At 42.6% G+C, this 26365-nt stretch overlaps 1 protein-coding gene across 1 annotated transcript in view; it reads left to right on the top strand.

The window, feature by feature from the left end:
• The window catches only part of Dnah9 (dynein axonemal heavy chain 9), a 349307-nt gene that overhangs the window by 34308 nt on the left and 288634 nt on the right, over positions 1-26365 (top strand). Inside the window, exons 7-14 of the mRNA XM_036196748.1 lie at positions 3826-3993; positions 6837-6953; positions 12398-12548; positions 13940-14054; positions 17551-17619; positions 19117-19243; positions 22277-22532; positions 23259-23500. Of these exons, the coding sequence (XP_036052641.1) occupies positions 3826-3993; positions 6837-6953; positions 12398-12548; positions 13940-14054; positions 17551-17619; positions 19117-19243; positions 22277-22532; positions 23259-23500 (1245 nt within the window). The remainder of the gene's footprint in view (positions 1-3825; positions 3994-6836; positions 6954-12397; positions 12549-13939; positions 14055-17550; positions 17620-19116; positions 19244-22276; positions 22533-23258; positions 23501-26365) is intronic.

Genomic DNA, 26365 nt, shown 5'->3' with positions numbered 1-26365 from the left:
GCGAAAGTGTGGCCCCTTTGTTAGGATGGAGAAAGAATTTTGGAGAAAGTCACTAACTAGACTTTCTCCAAAAACACAATGACTAAGTACAGTTTGGATACTTGTGATCTTCTGGTTATAGTATCAAGAAAACGCCTCCCACTGACCACCTAGGAATATGCTTCAAGTCTTCCTGAGAAATCAAAGAATATAATGAAATTATCATCTCATTTTCTACTATAACCAAATGTATCAAGATGCATCTGTCTTTTAAACATGGTTAGAGTGGATTTCTTAACAAATTGAAATTGATATCCATACAATTGTAGACTGGGGAAATAGTCCAGAGCATGGATACTTTCCTCCTATAAAATTAAGCAGCTTGTAAGAGGTAGGAATTACCATCAAAGGCAACTGCATCTAAGTGGAATGCATTTGTTTTCTTCTAAGCATATAAGGTTGAACAACTGTTGTTTCTTTGAGTCGGGGTCTTGCTATGTAGCCCAGGCTGGCCTAGAACTCATGATCCTCACTCAGCCTCCCACATAGTGGGATTATATGTGTGTTAGCATTCCCAGCCCATATCTTATGATTATTTGAATTGTGCAAATTTATGAGACTCGGTTGTGATAATATGTCACGTGTATATAGTGTGATGATCAAACCAGAGTGGTTAACATGGCCTTAATCACCTACAGTCTTTTACTGATTAACACACAATCACTAAAAGTATTGTGAAGTACACTGTGATATTTCAATACTTTGTGCAATACAGATTATCAAGTCAGGGTGATCAACAATTTTCATGTTCCCATTACTCTATGGGGCATTTGGGTTCCTCCTTTCTATTCTCTTATCAAATGTGTAATAGGTTATGATGAACTGCCACTCCCCACTATTCTGTTGGAGTACTAGACCTGACTCCTATCTGATTGTGTGTATGTACTCATTATCAAACCTCCACCCCTACCCATGCTCTGACCGGCTCTGTCCCTGGGAGCCACCATCACACTTTTGATTGAGCTGTTTTTAGCATCCACAGGTGAGAGAACATGGCTTATTGTCTTCCTGTATCTGACACTTCCACCTCACATATGTCCTCCAGTTCCACAGATTTGGATATAAATGATAAAGTGTCATTATTTATCACAAATTTCACCCATTCACCAGCTGATGGACATAAGGGTCGTTCCATATCTCACTGTGAGTAGTGCAACAATGGGTATGCAGGTGTCTCTTTCACATTCTGAAATAATTTCCTTCAGATACTTATGTGGAAGGGGATGGGGGTTGTATGGTAGATCTGTCTTCAGCTGCTTGGTGACCCTCCATACTGCTCTCTCTTGTGAGCTTATTAACTTCTTCACCAGCATTTGTTAGCTTGTGTCTTTTGAACTCCAGCCACCCTAACTGTGCTGATATCTCATTGCCGTTTTGACTTGTATTTCTTTAAAAACTAGTGTAGTTGAACATTTTTTCACAAACTTGAGAACCCCCTGATTTTCTTTCTTTTTTTTCAACAAAATGTAAATATAAACTTTTAATGAATAATGATCACACAAAACTACCACACCTCCACAATCACCACAGGCCAAGAATAAAATATTGTTAGCACACAGACACCTTTTTGTGTTCTTCCCTTGGTTCAAACTCTCTCCCTTCTCCAGGTAAAAGCGTTAGACTGGCTTTGTGGTATTTGGATTATATGTGTTATCTCTACCCTTTTAATGATTATGCAAGAAATCATCACATGAACATTCACTTATCAAAAGTTGCACATAATGTCACCATCTTCCTAATGTGTTCTGGGCTACTGACTGGTGGATTCTTTTAGCACAAGAGATATCAATTTTAATTCTACTGCATCATGCATAGCCTTTGTAGCTGATGCTGAGACATCACTGGTCCATCTATCCTTGCCACGTTTTTCATAGTTCTTTTTACAGGAAGTGTCCAATTCATGTCCTTTATCCAATTTACAATTGGATTATTTAGCTTTTGGTTCCCAATTTTTTTAAAGTTCCTTGTATATCTCGATATTCGTTTCCTGTTGGGTGAATTATTTGTAACCCTTCATGCGTTCACAGTTGTCTTTTCACTCTGTTGTTTCCTTTGCTCTGCACAAGCTGGCAATCTCATCCATCCCTATAAATCTGCTCTCGCTTCTGTGGCCTCAGCTTTGGAGGTCTTAGCCAAAAAGCCATTGACTACACTGATGTCTTGAAGTGTTTCCATATGCTTTTTTCTAGTACTTTCCTTCCTTCCTTCCTTCCTTCCTTCCTTCCTTCCTTCCTTCCTTCCTCCCTCCCTCCCTCCCTCCCTCCCTCTCTTTCTTCCTTTCTTCCTTCTTTCTTCCCCACCCCCTTTTTCTCTTTTCTAATTTTGAGGATAGAACTGGAGACTTTGCCATGCTAGACAGGTGCTTTCTCTAAGACATAAATCCTAATGTTTTAAAGTAGTGATTCCCTCACCACCGCCCCCCTACTCACACAGGAGGCAGAAACTCTGATTCTTGTGCCCCTGTCTCTTCTTTGCTGTGGTCCCTGTCCTGCCTCTTTTGCTGATTTCTGTTAATGATGCTGTAGCAGGGATGAATGAATAGACTTCTGATTGGCTGCCAGAGGCTTCCTGGGTGACCTCCTGCCTGGGTGGGAAGTGGGTGGCTCCTCCCCACTGCTGTGCCTCTGTCATTACTTCTGGACTTGGTGTCAGTAGCAGCAGTGACCACCGGTTATGGGAAGATTTGGAGTAGAGGCAGGACCTGATGTCTCACAGCGCAAGTGTGGTACTATCACCCGCTCTAACCCTTCTAACCTCTTCGTGTTGGAGGGCCCTTCCAGGGATCCTCACAAACTGTTTGCAGAATGACTTATAACCTTGACCTTCATCTCTCCATGAGAGGAACAGGCTTGTAGAGTGAGGGTTATGACAGCACGCATGTTTTGGTTTGGAGATTTTGTGATTTTAGACAGGCACCCACAAGGGATAGATTCAATCTTCCCCATTCAATATGCTCAGGAGGCATTCACATTATTAGACGTGACATGGCTCCCCAAAGCTTTTGAGCTACGTCATCCATCTGCCATTTAATTCTGAGCACAGCTGGGATGTGGTGTGTCAATGGTGACAGTAATACATACTGTGTCCTGGCATGCACGTCAATCTTATGCCAACACTAATTCAAGTTAGTTCCCACCACAGTGCCATGGAGTGTTACCATGACCCTGTGCCAGATAGAGAAATCCAGCAAAGAGATGGTAAGTCACAAGATGGAAATGTGGTTTGACATGCCCCAGGACACTTACATTGGGTATGATTCTCATTTGGTAGAGGGAGGTGAGGGAGAAGACCAGTGCCATCCTCTGAATTGGTACTCCAGGCTGTTTGCAGGATTACTTCCTATCAATATCCTCTCAAACACAGAGGCCTCAAATTCACTATTATACAAGGCTGGCCTTGACTCTGCTGCTTCTGTCCCCTCAGTGCTGGGAGTATAGGCATATATCACCATGCCTGACTTGACATTGACTTTTTAAAATAAAAATCCAAGCTAAACCCACCAACTATTATCATCTTCTATACTTTGTAGTAGGACACAGAGATGCTGAAGCATACATTTCATAATTTACTTGTTTACTCTGGCTTCTGCAAATCCACTTCATTTGTACTTTTTCTTCAGTTTGTTATGGAGTTTAAGGAAGCCAATCTAATAATAAGGTTTAAAAAAAACCTGACCAGACCTTGCATTTCATAAGCAACTACAACCCCTGTAATTTCTGTCTCCTCCATTTTGGTAGTGAGGGTGATGATGGTCCCCTTAACTGTTTGTGAATTGTCCTCACATAGGGTCTTCTGAAGACAGCCTTGGATTTTGACAAGCTGGAAAAGCTTGAGTTCAGTGGCATCAGAGGAAACGCCCTGGGTCAGCAAGTTCAGCAAATGCGCGAGGAGTTTGAGGAGATGTTCAAGGTCTTCTTGGAGTGTTCCTATGACTGCCTGGACCCCCAGAACATGGTAGGATTGGGAGTGCCTAAATCACAAGCCTTGGCTTCCTTCTTCCCCCAGCTGTCTCTAGCTGCAGTGCCTAAGTGTTTACGTGCTTTTTTTCCTCAAGAATCTTCTTTGGCTCAGTGGTCCTAGTGGTTTTGTTATTTATTGTTAGGGCCAGGAGAAATTATCCCCATGTCATTAGAAAGATCCTAATTATTTTGTGTGCAGGAGATAAATCAGAAAGAGCCCCTCCTCACCATCGACAGCTCTAGACTAATGCTACCTAAGGTCATTGGCACAGGAAGACAGGGGATGCGGTGGTGACTTTACCGCTTCAAAAGTTTAAAACTGAGCCAAACAGGCCAGCTGTAAAAGGACAACTACTTCATGACCTCTCTTAAACCTGGTGTCCTAGATTGCCAAATTGTCAGGTGTACAGAGCTGACTAGAATGGACCTTGCCGGTGGGCTGAGAGAGAAAGAAATGGGAGGAGTTGGTCAATGCTTACAAAGTCTCCTTGACAGGGTGGGAGAGTGACTTCTAGGGGTGTAATGTACAATGTGGTGATGATAGTGATAACAGTGTATTGTGTATTTGAAATCTGCTGAAGTAGTTCTAAGGGTGTACACACACACACACGAAAATGGTAGTTATAAGAGGTGATGAATTCTCATGGATTTTGAGTAAAAATCTATGCTAAACCCACCAGTCATGATAGGTTCACTCACTCCATTGCTCTGATCATGTCACAGTGTGTACATGTATGAAAACATCATTGTACACCTTAAACACACCATTTTGCCAATTATACTCAACAAACCTGCCACTAAATTCTAAGCTTCAGTCACAGACTGCCAAGCAAAGACCAGGAATATCAGTGGGAGTTTATTAGTGGTTCACGGTTGGGTAAAGGAAGCTCACTCAAGATAGGCAAGAGCAAGGCTACATTTTCTAAGGTTGGGACACAGAGCCTAGGGCTCACCCACAGTCCTCCCAAGCCAAAACTTATGAATTCAAAAGCACAGAGGAGAATAAAGAACTTGCTGCCATGGGGAAAGGGAATAGCATTCTCCCCCCAAAGAGAGGCAGGATTACAGGAGAGGAAACTGTAATCCAGAAAGGAAAAGCAGAAATTAGGGCAGGAATCTGTTCTGAGCACGTTCAGCTTCTAGGAATTCTCATTGGCCAGATCCAGGGTGATGGGACTTCATAAAAATTCCATTAGTTGAAAGAAAACAAAGATAGATTATAAAAGAGAATGTCTACACATATTTAGTATAATTATACATGTTTCATATATGATGTTTGCAGCTGTTTAACAAAATCTCATGTCCCATTTATTTTGTACATATTATACAAGTATAGTTTATATATGTCCATATATTATAAACACACACACACACACACACACATATTCTTTGCCATATACATATGAAAGCATGCCATAATATCATAATGCCAATGTAGTTGGAAAGTAGAAATGTTCTGTTTTCCTACTTTTCTTTGTTTTTTTTTTTTTTTCTTTTAAACTACAAACATGTAGGGGCTGAAGAGGTGGCTCAGTAGTTAAGAATACTAGCTGTTCTTGCACAGGACCTTAGTTCAGTTCCCAGCACCCACATTGGGCAACTCATAACCACTTGTAACTTCAGCTCCAATCTGACGTCCTCTGCAAGCAAATGCACTCACATACGTACCACACAGACAGACTCAGACACATAAATGAAAATAAATAAATCTTTAAAATATAAAATAAGAACACACATTACCATTGTAAAACAATAATAACAAATAGTAATTATACAAATTAGAGAGTTGAATCATGAAAGTTTTCTTGAAGATTGCTGTACCCTAAGAAGTAAGACACATTTAGGGTTGCCAAATAAAGGACAACAATTAAGACAGACGCATATTTTTGAAAAATAATTGTTTATCTGCAACTCAGATTTAACTGTGTACCCTGCATTTTTATTTGCTAAATTAAGAAACTTAAGAGCAATGGCTAATTGCCATCTTAGCCAATTAAGGTGTATTTGGAAGGAATAGTGTGTATTCATTTAATTAGTTTGCTTTCCTTCTAAGGATTAGATTAATTTGGTTACTCTGAAAAAGAAATGCAGTTTGACTTGGGGGAGGAAGACAAGAAGATGGTGACCCTGGGCTTATTGCTGAGAGATAATCTAGAGTAGTATGAGCTGGCACTGTGGACAGAAGAGAAGGTTGCTCAGAAAGTGGAAGAAATGGGGACATGGTAAAGAAGCCAAGTGGATGGCAACCTTACATTTCACTCATCTGTGCCATTTGGGCCAGAGTGCCATGCTACTATGGTGTCATGGTTAGGTTTTGTCAACTTGACACACACCTAGACATTCCTATGAAGAAGAAAACTCAGTTGGAGAATTGCCTCTGCATTGGCCTCTGGACATGTCTGTGAAGCATTTTTGTCATTGTGGATTGGTATGGGAAATCTCAGCCCACTGTGGGTGGTACCATCCCCAAGCAAGCAGGTCTTGTCTGGGTAATAAAGCTAATCAAGGCAGAAAACCAAGCCAGTAAACAGCTTTCTTTCCTGGCTTCCACTTCAGTTCTGCCTCCAGGTTTCAGTTTGAAGTTCCTGCTCCAACTTCCTTTAATGATGAACTGTGATGTGGGAGTGTAAGCAAGTAAACCTTTTCCTCTCAAAGTGTTTTTGGTCAGTGTTTTATCACAGCAACAAAGGATCAAATTAGCACATGTGGTGAGGTTTAGAGAATTAAAAAAAATCTTTGGAATGACTGAGTTCAGCAGAAAGGTTAGCAACCAAGACCGTAGTAAGACTGGGCTGCAGAAAACCATGACTTTTTTCCATACATGTGATGTCTCCTCAGGAATTTGAAAACGATGTCAGCAAATTTAACCAGAGAGTGGAAGATCTTGACCGGAGATTGGGGACTATCTTCATTCAAGCTTTTGATGATACACCTGATGTGGAGCATGCCTTCAAGGTTGGTACAAGTGGAGAAGAAGTCTCCCCGAGTTCCCCTTCAGTTCTCATCAGAGGACAATAAAACTATTCTAATTTCTTCCTGCAAATTTCACCCCACCTGAGGATGATCTTGTATCACCTGGGCATCTCAGGCAGATCACTTATACATTTTTGAGCATGTAAAAATGCTTTGAAAATGACAGTGATCTTTTTAGACACCATGCATCTATCGGTAGGGTCACCATCAGGAGTAAAAAGGTCTAGTGTGGTTTCTATCCTGAAAGCATGGCTAAGCAATACCAAGACTTCTTAAGCATTAGGGCAAGGTTGACTTAGCCTGGAGCAAAGCATGTACCAAGAAGTGGTTTATAGGATCCAGGCATTGGTAGCTGGAATAATTCTTGCCCTGGTGCTATTTCTCCCATATCAGGTGGTAAAAAGAATAGAGGAGGTTTAGGATGGTGAGGGCATAAATAGCTGCACAGTCAGGATGCTGATGTGAGATGTAGGACTCTGTTGAGTGTGAGAGGTCTCCTGTAAACTGTGGAGAGGCCTGGTGCTTCAAGGACTTGAGTCAAGAAAAAGTCACAGGGAGAGGCATTTTTGGTTCAGAAGAGAAAGGAGCTTTCTGTCAATGTTCAAGATGAAATGAATGTTCTTGAGAAGTAGTTAAGTTTCTGATCATTGAAAATGCCCAGAGACTAAGTGATTTGTCAGACAATTGTCAAAGACACATGAACCTTGGATGGAGAAATCTATGCTATTCTAGAATATTAAATAATCCAAAGTGTCCCATGCTCTATTTGCTGTTGAGTGTGTGTGTGTGTGTGTGTGTGTGTGTGTGTGTGTGTGAGAGAGAGAGAGAGAGAGAGAGAGAGAGACAGACAGACAGACAGAGACAGAGACAGAGAGACAGAGAGAGAGACTTAGCAAATACCCATTATTTAATAAATCATCTTCCAAAACTTCAGAAATCCCTCTTCAAATATTGAAAATGGTTTATATGTGACCATAGAGTGATCTTATAGACCACTAACTGTCGTGACTATTTGGGAGTCAGAACCTGGATACATTGTAAAGCTGTAACTCTGCTCATGTGTTGAGACTACCCTCTCCCACCCTAGGAATCCCTCTGCACCTGCCATTCTGATGGTGTTCATGTGATGCACTTTTCTCATTCCTATCAATGCCTATAACATCATTACATGTCACTGCTCTGTGTCTCAAGTCTCCTTTGGGAATTCATTTTCTCAGGAAGGTATTTGGAGTCTTCCTAGTACTTTATGGATGCTCTCTTCATGAAAACATCTGTATTTATCCCATGAGCATATGTCTATCTGTAAGTTTTTAAATTTTCAGTTCTTGAAAATATATGGAGTAAGAGTTCTATACAAAAGAAGAAGGAACCCTTTATAGCATTGACCCTGGTCCTGAAACATCTGTGTGCAGCCAGATTCCTAAAGTGCTCCCATAAGAGCAGATCCCTTATCTAATTCTAACTTTTCTTAACAGCTCTTGGAAACTGTTGGGGAAACCACAGACAGCCAGTCCTTACTGCCTGACCCATTTCTCTCTTTTGGTCATCTCACAATTAGGAAATTAAAACTTTTCCTTCCTCCTCCACCCAGTGCAAATGTTCCAGTAGATATAAATTCACAGAGAAAAGTAGTTTTTAGGATTCAGAGAGCTGGCCAGAGAGACCATCTATCCCCAGATACCCACCCCTATTATTGCTACATAATCATCTAACATTATATGCAGCTCGGAAGTAATGGCCAGGGAACGTGCAGGTTGAGGACTTCAAATCAGTAGCAGAAGTTGGCCACAGTGGACTATGAGCCCCCTTGTCTGCATATTCTCAACAGGAATATTGAGTCCATAACACAGCAGAGAATACACCAAGCAAGCACAACTACTCTTTTATGCCTCCATCAAAGGGATGTGCTTTCTCAGGCTGAAGATAGCTCAGTTACTAAAGTGCTTCTCTTATAAGCACAAGAACCTGAGATCAATCCCTAGATTGATCACATTTTTCTAAAAAAAACAGGCTTATTGTCAAAGTGCTGAAGATGCAGGGACAAGTACACCTTTGGGGTTTGCTGGCTGGCCACTGTAGCCTATTTGGTGAGTTCCAAGACATTGAGAGACCTCGTTTAAAAAAATAATGGTAGACAGTACTTGGGGAATGATACTTGAGTCAGTCTTCTGATCTCTATATCCACTTACATGTACACACACACACACACACACACACACACACACACGGTACTGCTTTCCATTCTATAACTGAGTGATATTTATGGAGGAAAAAAACATCCCTACAGACAGACTTCATTGGAAAATATTCAGCATCCTTACTTAGGCTCAGAGTGCACCTGGAGTCATTCAGGAGACATTTCAAGCTATCTATACTGGGATAAAATGTGTCCCAACCCATTGACTCTTCTCTGTGTTTAGTGTGGTAATATTTTATTTGTGCTGAAATGTGATTTTATTTGTATGTTAATAAATAAAGTTTACCTGGAGATCAGAGGTCATAGCAAGCCATAAACAGAAATCAGGCAGTGTTGGCACAAGCCCTTAATCTGATCACATGGCAGGCAGAGTCTCTGTGTAGTCAGGGACACAGCTAAGCGTGGTGACACACGCCTTTAACCCCAGTACCAACTCCAGAGACCTGGAGGTCTAAATAGACAGGCAGTGACAAAGAAGTGATATGGCTGGGCTTAGAGCCAATGAGAAGGCAGAACAGGAAGGTGATAAAAATGCAAGTTAATCTTTCTGAGTCTGGGTTACCTCACTCAGGATGATTTTTTCTAGATCCATCCATTTGCCTGCAAACTTCATGATGTCATTGTTTTTCTCTGCTGAGTAGTACTCCATTGTGTGTATGTACCACATTTTCTTTATCCATTCTTCAGTTGAAGGGCATCTAGGTTGTTTCCAGGTTATGGCTATTACAAACAATGCTGATATGAACATAGCTGAGCAAATGCCCTTCTGGTATGATTGAGCATTCCTTGGGTATATGCCCAAGAGTGGTATAGCTGGGTCTTGGGAGAGATGGATTCCCAATTTTCTAAGAAAGCACCATGTGCTCACTCATAGGAGGATACTAGATGTAAAACAAGGATGACTAGACTGCTACACGCAACGCCAAGGAGGCTACCTAGAAAACAGGATCCTAAGAAAGACACAGGGATCGCCCATGACAGAGAAATGGATGAGATCTACATGAACAACCTGGACATGAGTGGGGATACTAAAGGGCAAGGTTCAAAGGAAAGAGAGTTTAGGGGAGTGGGAGATCCCAGCTGGATCAAGAACAGAGAGGGAGAACAAGGAATAACAGACCATGATAAATGAAGACCACATGAAAATAGGAAGAAGCAAAGTGTTAGAGAGGTCCCCAGAAATCCACAAAGATACCTCCACTGTAGACTACTGGCAGTGGTCGAGAGAAAGCCCGAACTGACCTAGTCTGGTGATTGGATGGCCAAACACCCTAACTGGCGTGCTAGAACCCTCATCCAATAACTGATGGAAGTGGATGCAGAGATCCTTGGCCAGGCCCCAGGTGGAGCTACAGGAGTACAATTGGCAAGAAAGAGGAGGGATTGTATGAGCAAGAATTGTTGAGACCAAGATTGGAAAAAGAACAGGGACAAATAGCCAAACTAATGGAAACACATGACCTATGAACCAAAAGCTGAGGAGCTCCCAACTGGATCAGGCCCTCTGGATAAGTGAGACAGTTGAATAGCTTGAACTGTTTGGGAGGCACCCAGGCAGTGGGACCCGGACCTGTCCTTAGTGCATGAGCTGGATGTTTGGAACCTAAAGCTTATGCAGGGACACTTTGCTCAGCCTGGAAGGAGGGGACTGGACCTGCCTATACTGAATCCACCAGGTTGAATTGAATCCCCAGGGGATTCTTGGCTCTGGAGTAGATGAGAATGGGGGGGAAGGGGCTGGAGGGAAGGTGGGGGCGGGGGCGGGAAGGGGGAGGACAGGGGAACCCATGGCTGATATGTAAAATTAAATTACTAAAAAAAGAGTGCAGGTTAGAGAGGAAGAAGCTCTCTCTTAGAAAGCTATGGGGTGGTGGTAAGATAAGGTTAGCCAGTGACTCTTCGCTATTTCTCTGATCTCTTTGGTTATTATCCCTGTATTTGGCGCTATGTTTCTTATTTAATAACACTGTTTAGAAATTCATCTACAGTTTAGTTGTTGCCTGTGGCATGGTCTGAAAACTTAAGACTTTCTAGAACCATATATGTATATAATTCTCATTTTCATTGATTTAAAGCAAGACACGGCAGCTTTATTTTTCTGCAAAGACTCAGAGAATAAATATTTTAAACTGTGAGCATATCTGTCCTTTGTCATATTCTCTCTCTCTCTCTCTCTCTCTCTCTCTCTCTCTCCCTCTCTCTCTCAGATCATTTGAAAAATGTACCATGAAACAAGGTCATGAACCAACCAAATTTGGCTATGCATTTGCTGGCTACTCCTTTTCAGCCTCTGACCTGAAGTGTGAAGTAGAGATGACAGAGCTTTATAATGCAGCAGTTCTCAACCTATGGGCTGTGACCCCCTTGCCAAACCTCTATCTCCAAAAATATTTATATTCCAATTCATAACAGTAACAAAACTACAGTTATGAAATAGCAATGAAAGTAACTTTATAGTTGGGGATCACCACAACCTAAGGAGCTGTATTAAAGGGTTAAGGAGGTTGAGAACCACTGTTACAATGGAATTCAGGTTTAGAAACCGTAGTATATATCCTAATATGGCTGAGTCTCTATGTAGCTTAGGCTCAGACAGCATCGCACTAATAAATTTACAATCCAGGAACAGGGGCATCACTAAACCATGTCCATTTTCTGCTGGTTTAGTAGACACCTAGGGCTGGGGTTAATGTATGGGAAAACACCTCTACTTGTCCTCACTGTTCCTGTGATTGACAGGGCAGCCAAATCCCAAAACTCCCTTCTTCTATCTTTTTCTGTTACCACCTCCCTCCCTCCTATCTTCCATGTGTAGTTCAGTTTATCTTGCTGCTGTTTTTCATTCTCCTTTTATTTCAGTCCTTGGAAAACTTGGTAGATTCCCAGCAGGACAAAGGGCAAACTACATGTGGTGGAACAGATGAGTAATCCCAGCAATGGGGATGCTGAGAGGGGGGGATCATGAGTCCTAGGCCAAGCCTGTGCCACACAGTGAAAACTTCACTCATAAAACCAGTAATCCCACCCTTCCCCCAAATAACCAAGAAGCCAAGAAGGGAAAAGGGGAAAGTTCCAGATATCCACATGCTGGGGGCACTGCTAGAGTTCTGCCATAACATATGTGATTCCTCCTGTACTGAGTCATAAGAAGAGGGGGGAAAAAAAGAACAGGAAACAGAAGTTTTGCAGCCCTGGGAAGGTTAAGTGCCTGTCCTTATCCTCTTCACAGCTGTTAGACATCGCAGGAACCCTCCTTGAAAGACCCCTAGTAGCACGGGATGTGTCACACAAATACTTGGTCCTCATCCGAATGTTCAGCAGAGACCTGGATGCTGTGAGGCTCATCTACAGTCAGCACATCCGAGAGGAGGCAGAGCATGGTAGGGTCGTTGCCAGGGGACCGTGAGGGATGAGTTCTGTTACTGGGATGGGCAGAACGCGCTTATGTTCTTTTAGTTAAATTATGGATCCATGGTGTCCTCTGGGAGCACCAAGCATAGTCCTATTTGCTGAAAATTCCAGATCATCCTTGGGTGATTGTAGAGTTCACTGAATTGTACATTTCTTGGTATGGGAGGCTGAGATTGCCACTGCAATGTAGACCAGTGAAACCTTGACCACCACTGGTCAGCTGTGGCCTTGGCATAATGAGTGAGTGGATGTATCCCTCTTGCCACACTGGTTAACCATTATCATAACTCAATGCACATTTTACATGCATGAAAAGAAGTGTCCTAGACCTTGCACTGCCATAACCACTGAGCTTCTGGAGGGAGGGACTAGGAGGAACCTGATGAGGGTACACTTTGCAGGCATGTGACAAGGGGCAGTCACTTTGCAGGCATGTGACTCCACACCATCTTCTCCCACCATCAGACATGTGGGCCACAGTCCTTCTTTAGTGGCCATTCTTTTCATCTTGGGTAGAGTGTGGCTCACACGCTTGAGGAACCACCTTTCAGTGTTAATTATTTTGCCTCTCACCCAGACCCCACATACATGCTTTGTATATAGCAAGGACTCAAGGAACATGTATGAAACGGAAATAAACTCATGCTTGACTTTCAAACCTGTAAGATAAAGTATGCAGCTAATAAAACCCAGAGATGTCACACCTCTGCAATGGAGCTCATGGGGAGGTAAAGGGACTGTCCCGTCACAGCTCCTATCAAGAGTTAGCAATGACAGCAGATGGTGAGCAGTCTTAATTTTCCAGGGAAGCTGAATGTAGAGTGGTTTTACTTTTAGGGGAAATCTCACCTTTGCTAAATTATGGTAGCTGAAAGAAATAAACTGAATATATGAGCTAAGATAATAATATATAGACTGTATTATTTCATAATCCACATGGCTTATCCATTCACAATCTGACTGAATTCTCACAGAATCCTTTGACTGTTATTAAGCAAGCGAGATGCCACCCCCATTTTACAAGTGAGAAAACTGAGTCCCAGAGAGATGAAAATGTCTGTTTAAGACAGTTATCTCAACCCTTGGTGTTGTAGTAAAACTTTCTTGAGATGTCCTAAAAAATAATTATGACCAGCTGCCAGACCAGTTCAATCAGGATGATTAGGCAAGGCTCATGTTCTCTGAGCTGTTGTGTTCTCCCAAGGGTCTCTTCAGCAGGACATTTGACTCAGTGTGGGCCCAGGGTGACTTCAGTCTGAAAATAGATGCAGCAGTGTAGGGGTAACTAGAGAAGGCTCTCCTGGGGTGGAGGGAGCTGGAGGCTGTACCCTCTCTTCAGTATAATTGTTCCTGTCTCCAGGATTCTCTCCTGTGCACAAGAACATGCCCACCATGGCTGGGGGTATCCGCTGGGCGCAGGAGCTGAGGCAGCGCATCAAGGCTCCCTTCAGCAACTTCACACACATCACACATCCGTGAGTATCTGATTCATGAGAAGCACCTGACTGAGCCTCCCTCGCCCCACCCTCTAAAAAACAACCATCTATCCTTCATTCCATGTTCAGCCCCAGACTAGGTTCTGTCTCTCAAACAGTGATGATTTTAGTACATGTGGGCTGAGATGTGGGTCCTTTGGGGTTAACTGAAGCTCAGCCCACCATAGCCTGCCCCCTGCCCCACTGGTCATTTCTGGAGGAAAGCCAACCAGGCTCTTCATACTCTGAGAAAGCCCTCAACAATACTTCCTTGGAAAAGAGCTCTCTGTGCCACTGGGCAACTGGGAAATGACAGGTGCTTCCCAAATGTGATGTGAAGATTGTGTTAGAGATGCAGCTTGCTGGCCTCACCTGTCAAGTGTGGTGATACTTTGTGTATGCTCTAACAAACAAAAGCTTGCCTGAAGATCTGAGGGCAAAGTCAGGCACTAGTTAGCCATAGTTAGCCATAAAGGCACACATCTTTAATCCCAGCACTTGGGATCTCATGCCTTTTCTCCCAGTACTTGGGAGGTACACATGCCTTTAATCCCAACACTAAGAAGGTTGAGACAGGAAGTGATATGGCTGGGAAGAGAGAGGAGCATAAGGCAGGAGGAGAAAGAATATAAGGCAAGAGAAGAAAGGAGCTCAGTTTCTTTCTGAGGAGTTGGCGAGGTGACAAGTGGCTGTGGCTTGTGCATTTACCTAATATCTGGCTCTGGGTTTTTAAGACCAATTAGGATTCATGCTACAATCAAGTCTGTATCTGAGTTGGGACCCTGTTTCTTTGGCCACCTCCCTTGGTGACTAATGGTAGCCAGCTTAGGGAAGCAGGAGCCTGCTTCACAGCTCGGTCTAGAAGCTGAGCCACTTAGAGGGCTCTCGGCTGCTAGCAATGAGTGAGAGGAGACATTGTGTTCCGGAGGCCTCCCGTCCAGGGACAGACAGTCTTCCTCTGGTCCTTCCTTGTAGAGGACTTGATTTTGTTCAAAGTACTTGGCATCGCTAAGTGCAACAAAGGCCAAGGATTTGGAAGCTGGCCATTGGTGTGAGTCAGGGACGTCCACAGAGACCCTGGGCTCAGGTAGCAAGATTCAATGTCTTTCAAGATGTGAGACAGAAGCACGGCATCTGTAGGCATCAGTCACTGCCCCACTCCAGGGTCACCAGCCAGACAAGCAGCCCTGACATGAGCAATCTCCCCTTGGAGAGAAACTGATATCTGCTCTGCTCTGAGTAAGCTTTTAACACTGCAGATGGAGAAAACAGGCAAAAAGAAGGGAGATGGCTCCCCTCCCCTCCGGTCCTAGAGACAGCCAAGAAGTAATTGAGAGGCATCTGGGTCTCCAGATTCCAGCCCACAGTTCCTTCCAATGGTCTCCAGCCATCAAGAATTTGGCCAGAAGCAGGGCTGAGCCCCCCAGGCCTCTCAGACATGCCCCTTAAAGCAAAATGAAGAAGGCGTGCAGGAAGGAGTCAAGGCTGCTTGCTGCCGCAGCAATTGCATAGCTACCACAGGTCTGGTTCCCAGGAAGCAAACTCTGAGACATGTGTGCAGAGAGTACAAAGGATGCTCCCAGGAACAGCAGCTAAAGGGCAGAGCATTCTGGGGCTGGGTGGCTGGTGGCGGGGATGAGCTGTTGGTTGGCTGTATTAGAGGCTTCAGTGGATCCTGCAAGGAACATAGCTCCTAAGAGGTACCCAGGCTCGGTAGTCCTCGACTCAGCTAATTCTTAGCTCTGGGCTTCCACCACAAATCACATGACTATGTGCTAAGTGGCTCTCAGGCTTCCCTGCTGGCTCCATGGATACCAGTGCATGCAGAACATTCATATAAATAAAATAGATAATTTGACAGAGAGAGAGAGACAGAGACAGAGACAGAGACAGAGAGAGACAGAGAGAGAGAGAGAGAGAAAGAGAGAGAGAGAGAGAATGAATGAATGAGAGAATGAATGAATGAATGAATGAATGTTGTAGGCTTCTACCACAAAGTGAAGTGGAAACATCATTGCATTGCTTTTGATGACCTCCCACAAACCCACTGGGCAACATGGCCTGACACATGCCCTGTGAAGTAAACTATATACACCTGTGCCTTAGTCTCTCCAGATCCAAATCTGAGATGAGGACATTGTGAGGCCTGTAGAAATTCTGCAGTGTGTGAGGGAATTAGGAAATTTGAGGGGCAAGCCACCTGCCTAGTCTGGAGCAAGCACTCTTTGAAGTAGCTGCTCATTCAGCACAAAAGGGGACAAAGCAATCCAGTGCTTTCTCTGTAGGGGTAAGGGGCTTGTGGAAGGCTCTAGGGATCATGTGAAGAACCCTGTGCTGGCATAAGAAGAAAGTAGATGTTAAAGATTTAGCAATAAGCTGCCTCATTTTGCTAGTAGGAAGACAAACAAAAACAGATTCCATTCAATTAGTGTGAAGGTATTTGAGAACTAAAGATACCTCACCCATTTTCCCTGGAGCTGGACATTTATTGACTGTCACAGCCAGTGTCAAAAGCAGAGGGGAACATTGTGGGTAGCAGTGTTGCAGGGCAGAGCTTCCTTTACTCTCCTGCCATCCTCAGTATCCTGGCAAAAGCCTCTGCATGCCTATGTGAGAATACAGTGTTTGTGAGGCGTTTCTGTGTGTAGGTGCGTGAGTGTGTGTGTGTGTGTGTGTGTGTGTGTGTGTGTGTGTGTGTGTGTGTGTGTTGCATTGCACGTGTATATACTTTAGGCAGTGAGAGGTGGTTGGGGCCTCATTTAAACATGTCAAACAGTAGCAGTGTTTCTGATCAGTTGTCCTAGATGGATTTCAGAAACTCCTCCATTGTACTTGTCTAGGGAAAGGGAGTCACTGTGTTCCTGTCCCTGTATCTGTCTCTGTCTGTCTCCCTCTGCATGTCTAGCTATTGATATCATTCATCTATTACCTGTATAGTATGTACACATATACATACATGTAATGTTATTAATGTTATATGGGTACTTTTTTCTTTATACACAGAAAACAATGCCACCTAGAATGTTTTACTTCCTGAGCTTTCTTTTTATTCATATTTTGTGGAACCTCCATTACCTGGTGTATATACGGACCACCTTAGCCAAGAGAACAGTTGGTGGAGCCCACAGGCAATAGGGAGCACACAGTCCCGGTCATCTGGGGAACTGCTTGGAACTTTAGGAAGTGCAGATGCCCCCTAGTGGCCTGTGGAGGATGTGCAGGGAGGAGAATGCAATCTCTTTCAAGGCCCTTTGAAACCTAGCCTGGGGAAACTGTCCCAAATGTTAGTTGTTTGGTTTCTATTGTCATTTTACTTCTTGAAATACAGAGGATCCCTGTCTGTAGCCCAAGCAGGTTGGGATGCCTGATCCTCCTGCCTCAGTCTCCCGTTGTCGATACCTTCTCTGTAGACTGCAGTTTATTCATTGATCATAATTTGGGCTTCTTCTAATTATGTATCTTTTGTTTTTCCTCCCCATCTCTTATGAACTGATAGGTGCTTGCAATCGGCTGAAGGAAAGCGAATGATACAAAAATACGAAGATTTGCTCTCGCTGTTAGAAAAGTAAGCCACTCCTGCGATTGCGTTATCCCACAGATTGCCCCGCCCTCACACCCCATGCCTTTTGCTGCTCACAGGGCAGGTTCCATTGTCATCTCTGAAATTATTGCGTGGTTTATGTTATAGCCAAGCTACTTGTGAGCACAGCATTCCAGGGCCTTGAAAATAAGTCTCTGGGGGGAATGTGGCTCTACTCTGAACACAAATATGTTCCCAGTGTCACTTTCCTGGGTCTGTGAACCTTGTGGAGAGGCGTGGGAGGGCACACATGGTGCCCTGAGAGGCCTGGAATTGCAGTCACTGCTCTGTGAACAGAAAGCATTAGTTTATACTGCAAGGAGTGAAAGTAAGTCTGGCAATATGTCCTCAATCCTTTTAGGGGGAAAGCGTAAGATTGCACACAGGCCTATAATTGTTCCTACTCTAAAGCCCAGTGGATCTCTTAGAAGTTCAGGGTCTACAAGCACCTCCTCCAGCATGGTCCTGCCTTCTGCCTCCACCATGATTCTTTCTTCTGATTCTGGAGAGTAGGGCATAGGTACAAAAGCTCAGGTTCTGATATTGCGAGCTGTTGGTTAGACAAATGAGCTGGTAGTACCCCCGTCTGCCAGGAGCCCACACATCTACCCTTTTACTCTGTACATATCTTAAGTGTGTCTTCTCTTCCTTGTCTCCACCACTGGACTCTTCTCAAAAGACTAGATCCACTCCAGCCTGAGGTGCTGTGGTGGCTTCCCGACATCCCTCCCTGCCTCCATATTTGTGACTCTTGTGGTCAAATCCAATAATGTCACTATATCCCCAACAACTAAAAACCTCTCAGAGGTTCCCATTGTTCCCCAAGACTTCCTTCCAGCTGAACCCTCCATGTTTTGTTCCCAGTTCAGTCAGGCTTTCTCACCTCCACACCTCACCACTGCTTTTTGATGAGAATCATCATTCTGCCTCTGCTCAGCCATGAGATTGAGTAAAAAATTGCTCCATCCCATCATCTCTCCCATGAGGCTTCTGTATCCTCCTCCAGCTCCTCACCTCTACCATCAGATGTGTGACACCCACTATAACTTTCTAAGATTGATGTTGCTGCACTGTATTATGGTGATCTTCCTGTGGTCTCCACCATTAGTTCTATTTATCTTGAGTTATTAATTCATTGATTTATTCTCCGAGCTCAGCACATGACATGTGTCAAGTCAATTTGTGATGACTGAATAATGAATTCCATGCGCTCTTTGAAGGTTAATGGGAGAGCCGTTGTTACCAATATCTTCTGGAGCTAATTGTGACTTTCCATCTCACCATCAAAGATCATATGGAATCTTCCTAGTCTCCTCTGACTGCAGTGGTACTTGCAGTTAGACCAGTGGGCACCTGAAAGTGTTGGCTCAGCCTGGCTGGATCAGACACTGGTTGTTTTTCCAGTTTGTATTACAGAGGAGGGCCAGGATCTGGGGGTTTGTAGGGTGTTTATGAGGTGGCTGTTGTCTCTCATTGTTTCAGGTATGAGAGAAGACTTTATGAGGACTGGTGTCAGACGGTATCTGAGAAGTCACAGTACAATCTCTCCCTACCGCTTCTGCATCGTGACCCCAACACAAAACAACTCTCTGTCAACTTTAGCCCACAGGTCAGCTGGGTGACAGGAACTTCCACTGGGGTTCCAGGAGCACTCACTTAACTGCTGATTTCAAGGGTCAAGAGGCTTTTTAAAAGAATTTCAAAAACTACTTAAAAGAACTCATGCCCTACACTCTTTTGTGTATATGTGGGATGAATCCTCAGTTGAAATATTTTTATAAGCTATCTGTGTTCATGATCTTTCTCTATGGTTGACCAATGTATTTGACTTTGCACAATAGGGAATCAGATGTGAGTTGTATAATGACAGAGATACTTCCTCAGAAATACATTGCTAAATGGCTTTGCCATTGTGAAAGCATCATAAAGTATGTGTATACAAGTGAAGAAAGTCATGATGTTACTAGATAATGTGAACTTATGGGCTATGGTTGCATATGCTGTCTGTCAACGACCAAGTCATTGTTATGTGCTCTTGAGTGCATTGTGAAGTATCTTTGCTCATTTAGTAGCAAATTTTCATGACCTACCTCAAACACTTACTTCTTGTGAAGGGTCTGAAGTACATGTTGGAGTTGTCACTAAGACTGTGATATGGCTTTGTTCTGTCTTCAAGGAGCCCACAATCTAGCTGAGAATCAGAGTCTCAATATGTAAAAAATCTGTCTTACTTACTAGACAGCATATGAAAAATTCCAAAGGAAGGTCCTGTGGGGAAAGTCCTGATTAAAGGTTCTCATATAAGGGTGATTTCATCCCCTTGACAACATTATGTTTTATAAAACATGGAGGGGCAATGAGTGCCAACTAATGGGTCCATATTGGAGATGTCACTCATGTTACCTAAAGCATATTCACATATTGAGACTTAATGAAGATTATTATCTTGTCCTCCAGAAAGACAGAACTTGGTCCTTCTCCTGTCAACAAGGTACATTCTGTTTCTTAATGTAGTTTCCAGACTGTTAATACAAAAACAGCTCCCCATCAATGTGCATATATTTGAGTACTGGTAAAGGCAGGCATCTAACATATTCTAATTGTGACTTTGTATTTCTTGTGAATGGCTTGTTCTTTTGTTTTTATACATCTATGAACCATTCTTTAGTAGAAGTAGGCTCCTTTCCTGGTAATTTGTTAGGGTATTTGGGGAATAACTCCCAGATAATGAGAAATGAAGAAAGTTGAGGGTGGTGGTACCTGTAATCCTAGCATGCAGGAAGTAGAAGAAAGGGGATTAGTAGTTCAAAGCTATCTTCAGCTATATAGAGGGTTGGCGGTCAGCCTAGACTCCATGAGACTATCTACCTATCTTTATCTATCTATCTGTCTATCTATCTATCTATCTATCTATCTATCTATCTGTCATTTGTCTATATATCTACCTATCATCTATCATTTGTCTATATATGTATCTATCTATGTACCTATCTATGTATCTATCTATCTATCTAAATATCTATTTATCTGTCATTTGTCTATATATCTACCTATCATCTATCATTTGTCTATATATGTATCTATCTATGTACCTATCTATGTATCTATGTATCTATGTATCTATCTATCTATCTATCTATCTATCTATCTAATCTTCAGATATTGTTCCAGTTTGTCATTTTATTACCTGCCTAATATTTTATGCACATAGGTTTATGTCTTATGTTGTGGTTTTGTTTAGAATAGTCTTCTCTACCTCATATATTTTGCTTTTGATTTTTACATTGAAGTTTTTAATATTCATCTGGAGCATGCTTCAAAGTAAATAAGAAACAGATTTCATTTTCCCAATGAATAGCTAGTGTTTGCCCTGCTCTCAGTAGGGCTGGCTGGTACTCTCAGTAGGGCTGGTTGGTGTTCTTAATAGGGCTGGTTGGTGTTCTCAGTTGAACTGGCTGGTATTCTCAGCAGGACTGACTGGTACTCTCAGTAGGACTGGCTGGTATTTTCAGTTGGGCTGGCTGGTACTCTCAATAGGGCTGGCTGGTATTTTCGGTTAGGCTGGCTGGTACTCTCAATAGAGCTGGCTGGTACTCTCAGTAGGGCTGGCTGGTACTCTCAGTAGGACAGCTGGTACTCTCAATAGGACTGATTGGTACTCTCAGGAGGACTGGCTAGTACTCTTAGTAGGGCTGACTAGTGCTCTCAATAGGGCTGGCTGGTACTCTCAGTAGGGCTGGCTGGTACTCTCAGTAGGACAGCTGGTACTCTCAATAGGACTGGCTGGTACTCTCAGTAGGGCTGGCTGGTACTCTCAGTAGGACAGCTGGTACTCTCAATAGGACTGACTGGTACTCTCAGTAGGGCTGGTGGTAGTCAGCAGTGAAGAGCCCAAGCTAGTGCCTGGTGCCTTTATCTGAGGTGGAGAGGACTTCAAGCTCTGCACCTGTTTTGTTCCCTGTGCTCATACCCTGCCAGGACCTCTCTGTGTTTTCTAAGGTCTCATCTTCTGGGCTTTTCATTTTTGCATTTGCCAATAAACCTAGGAGCTCACAGAAGTTCAGTGGGCCTAGGTAACTGCTTTTCTCTCCTTCTAGTGTATTAGAATACAAGGAAATGTCAGATCAGGGTAACAGAAGTTCTGGGCTATTCTCTCTGAGTCCATGTGACAGCCTTGGCATGGGCTTCTCTCAACCTGAGTAGCTTCTCTGTGGCTATATGCATGACGGAAATACCAAAGTTTATATTTTAATCTCTGCATGCCTGTGGGGTATTCAAGCATGCAATCCACCCCCATGTGGCTGGCTGGCAGCAGGGCCTCTTCTCAGTAGCCACATACCCTGAGCTCAGGAAGCAGAGGCCTCTCCCTGTGACCAGTGGCTCCTTTCTCAGTGTCTCCTCTTCTTGCTCTTCCATTTTACACTTCTGGTCATCTTGCTGCCCTCCAAGTTACCTTCTTTCTACTAAACATTTACTCTTCCTTCCCTGAAGTTGTATGCCAGGAACAGATGTTGTAATGGGAACAGATGTTAATAAGAGGCCCAAGGCCTTTAGGCCCCAGAGATTCTTGGGTCCTTCCTGGACATGGCTTCTTTCTTGCTGACCCTAAGCAAATGCCACTTGTGTTTGCCTCTTTCCTCAGCTGATTTCAGTGTTGAAAGAAATGAGCTATCTTGAGCCCACTGAGGTGAAACGTATTCCCGAGACAGCAGCAACCATGTTCTCCTCTAGCGAATTCTATCGGCAGCTCGTGGCCAACTTGGAGATGATGGCAAATTGGTACAACAAGGTTATCAAAACTCTGCTTGAGGTGGAATTTCCACTTGTAGAGGAAGAACTGCAAAATATTGATCTCCGTCTGAGAGCTGCAGAGGAGACACTGAGCTGGAAAACAGAAGGTAACAGAGAACAACCTTCAGAAAGGAATGTGAGAGGACCCATTGAAGTTTAAAAAATCCTTTACTACCCACCCATAACCTGATTTGAGTTAGAAACACAAACTCAGCCTCTTTTCAGATACATTTGTCGGGGGAGTAATATATACAACCCAAGTCATATAAGATTGGCCATGACTTTTAAATCCATCATAAAGTTTAATCTGAAGTGTAAAAAAATTATAGAATAGGGAAGACAATTAAAATTAAGGTCCCCAGAAAACTTATAGTTCAAAAAGAAGATCATAGTTAACTCATGAAATTCTTAGAATATTCCATTAAACATGTTAGGACTTTACCCAATATATGAAAAGGAATAGCATTTTTCCACACACAGCACATTGCAAATTACTATAATCAAAATGTGATTAGTCCAAATACAATCATCAAATTCCTCTGGCATTCCCTAGCAACTATGATAACCCCTATGTGCATGATAGCTAAGTACCTCCTTGTTTGCCTTACTGTATAAATCAGAATTATGGGAAGGGTTGGCTTTTTGATACAACCAGGAAGGAATGAACTCTGCTGGTAGTGAAGTAACATGAAAAAGAAAAGATTACTTCAGAAAAACCAGAAAAGTCTCCTAAAGCCTACAGGCATAAACTCCCATCATTCATAGCACACAGCCCTTCAGCTTTCCCACCACCATATGCCATTTCAGTTAATTCCGTTTCTTTTGGGGAGCAGGCATTTGGGACTATGTCATGCAAATAACCAATAGCATTCGTGACCTGGAACAAAGAGTTCAGAAGACAAAAGACAACGTGGAGGAGATTCAGAACATCATGAAAACATGGGTGTCACCAGTATTTAAGAGGAAAGATGGGAAAAAAGAATGCCCCCTATCTCTGGATGATCAGCAGGATCGCATGGAAAAATATTACAGCCTCATCAGGGAATCTGGCCTTAAGATTCACACTCTTGTCCAGGTAACAACCGACTTCTTATACACAGTACCAAGAAGGGCATTTGAATGCTAAAAAGGAATCTGTGCATTAGAATAATCAATAGATGCTATGTCTTCTTCAGGCAAGAATAAAGCTTTAACAGTAAAATAACTAGAGCTAACAGATAACAGGAGCCCAAAATCAATGTGTCAGTATCAACACTGTCAAAATTAACTCAAGTCCCTAACCCCTCAAATTAGAAGGAGATGGCAAAGCAGAATCCTAAATCATCCACTGTGCTAACCAGCCAACCCCCGCCCATGCAGCCTGGTGTGGCTTTACCGCATTATCCTTACGACCTATCTTTAAAGAGCTCTGAGAGATGAGAGAGTGCCATGGCATCCCTGTCTTTGATCAGAAGAAGAAAGAATTCACAGTGCCACAGCTCATACAGCAAGGCTTTTTGTCCTGTGGTATGGCCAGGATAGCCTCATGTCCCCGCATCAACAACTAAAGCTTCTCTGTGAATATTGGGATATAAATGGCCACCAGCCCCAAACCCTACTGAAAAAGTCATGGACATTGACAGGTTGACTCATGTCAGGAATACATCACCATTTTACAAAGGTTCTGGTTTGAAAGATAAACATTCTTACTTTATTTTTTAGCATCGTTTGGTCCTAAATTTAGTAATTTTAGGATGTATTCATTTATCTTTTTTAAATAGACTGCCAGGATATAAATTTGGGGTCTTGACATTAGGACTCTCTTTCTACTTTTGATGATAGCCCATTGGCAGTATGTTGGTTCCATGCCACAGTCTTAACCTGCCTCATCTCACCATTCACTTCAGGCTGGAGGCCACTTTGTTAACCCATTGGTCATTTCAGAGTATGTTTTCTAATTTCCTCACATCCCATTGGTCATTTAGGGGTATGTTTTCTGATCTCCTTATACCCGGGGCTTCTCTGCATATCTTAATGGAATTGATGTCTACTTTCACTCTGTGGTCAGAGAGATGCTCAGAGTTAACTGAGACTTGTTCTACATCCCAGCCCACAGTCTGGCTGTGCTTCTGTTGTTGGGTGTGTCATTCTTTGAATTAGAGGTGTGATGGTGCTGTCAGGAGCTCTGGAATGCCTTCTGGCTTTGTTGATCTATTTGTTCTATCAATTGATGGAGGTGGACGATTAAAATCTCTGTGATTTTAGATGTGTCTATTTAATCGTTTAGTCCTGTCAATTTTTTCATCATGGGTAGGAGCTCTGTTGGCACAAGCTCACTTATAATTTACAATTATCATAACTCCCTGATGGGACTGACTGAAACATCATTGTGAAAATCCCTCTTGATTTCCAATAATACTCCTTCATCTTGAAGTCTGCCTTCTTCTGATAATAATGTAACTTTTCCTTCCCAATTCATTATTTCTATTATTTTAGCATTATCTATCTCCCCACACTTCTACCTTCAACCTATTGATTTCTCTATATTAAAAAATGTTCCCTTTTGTTACAGTAGAAGCAGTTATAATTTCTTAGATTTTTTAAAAATTATGTGTGTATGTATATGTCTGTTGGTATGTTTACCAGTTAGTGCAGGTGTCCATGGAGTCTAGAGGTAGAATGGGGTCCTCAGATGCTGAAGTTACAAGTGGATGTAAGCCATCTGACGTGGATGCTGAGAAGCTAATTTGGGTCTTCTATGAGAATTCTATGTGTTCTTAACTGTTCTCAGTCCAAGAAATGTGTTCCTATCAGCAACAATTCCACCTTTTAATTAGAATCCTTGGATTGTTTATGTGCAAGATGGATATAATGGTCTTTGTTTCTGCTGTGTTCCTATTTCTTTTGTTTCTTTCTACCCCTATACTTTTCTGTGTCCATGACCTTGTGGATTCACATGCAATTTTCAGCATCCAATTGACAGCTCAGTTGCTGTTCCAGCTTTTACACAATTGCCTTCCATTTCTAGGAGCTGATTGAGGTTTCAACTCAGTTTCACCCTGAGAAGTAGAGACCTTGGAAAGTGCAGGCCTACTCAACCCTTCCCCCTTATGATGATTAGCTTGGCTGGTCCACTTGACACAATATACATTCACCTAGGTAGAGATCTCAGGTTGGCCTCTGAGCAAGCATGTGAGGAATTTTGTTCAAGGGGTTGTTTGAGCCCACCCTGAACATGAGTGGTTCAAGTTTGACAGCCTGGATCCTGGACCATATAAGCCTGCGAGAGCAAGTTGAATACTGGCATGTTTCATTATTCTCTCCACTTGACTGGGAGGGTATTGTTCCTACTTTAAGTACCTGCCTCCTTGACTTTCACACAATGATGGACTGGAATTATGAGATTAAAAAACACTTCTTTCTCCCTTAAGTTTTTTTTTTTTGGGGGGGGGATTTATTACAGTACTAGAAGGCAAAACTAAGATACCCTCATTATATAACATCTATGCTATATCAATGTGTTAAATATAGTAAATATAGTATCATAATCAATCATTCATATGTTAATACTGCTAGACTTTTTTCATTAAATTTTAAGAAAGAAGAAATGAAAAGAGGAGGAAGACTCACTGAGGGGAAGAAGGTATCAAAAAGGCATGGGAGAAGGATGAGAGAGAGTAATGAGAAATGATGTGTTCAAAATACATTATGCACATTTATGAAATTTTCTAAATACAAATTTAAAGAAATTAAGGAAATGCATTCATGACTAAATTATAAATTATTTATCCACCCTCTTTGTAAAAGTAATTTAAAAATATTGATAGAGTTTTCTTTTTACCCACACACTCAGCATAGTCATGTTTTTATTCTTTTCTGTAGATCTGAGCTACCTATCTACACTCATTTCTCTTAGACCTGGACTTCAGACCTCATGTTGACATATCAGTTCAGCTTTAAG

The sequence above is a fragment of the Onychomys torridus genome, chromosome 8 (genome assembly GCF_903995425.1).
Source record: "Onychomys torridus chromosome 8, mOncTor1.1, whole genome shotgun sequence".
NCBI classification, from domain to species: domain Eukaryota; kingdom Metazoa; phylum Chordata; class Mammalia; order Rodentia; family Cricetidae; genus Onychomys; species Onychomys torridus.
The sequence above is the reverse complement of the archived record's forward strand: the minus strand, read 5'-3'. Positions and strand labels throughout refer to the sequence as shown.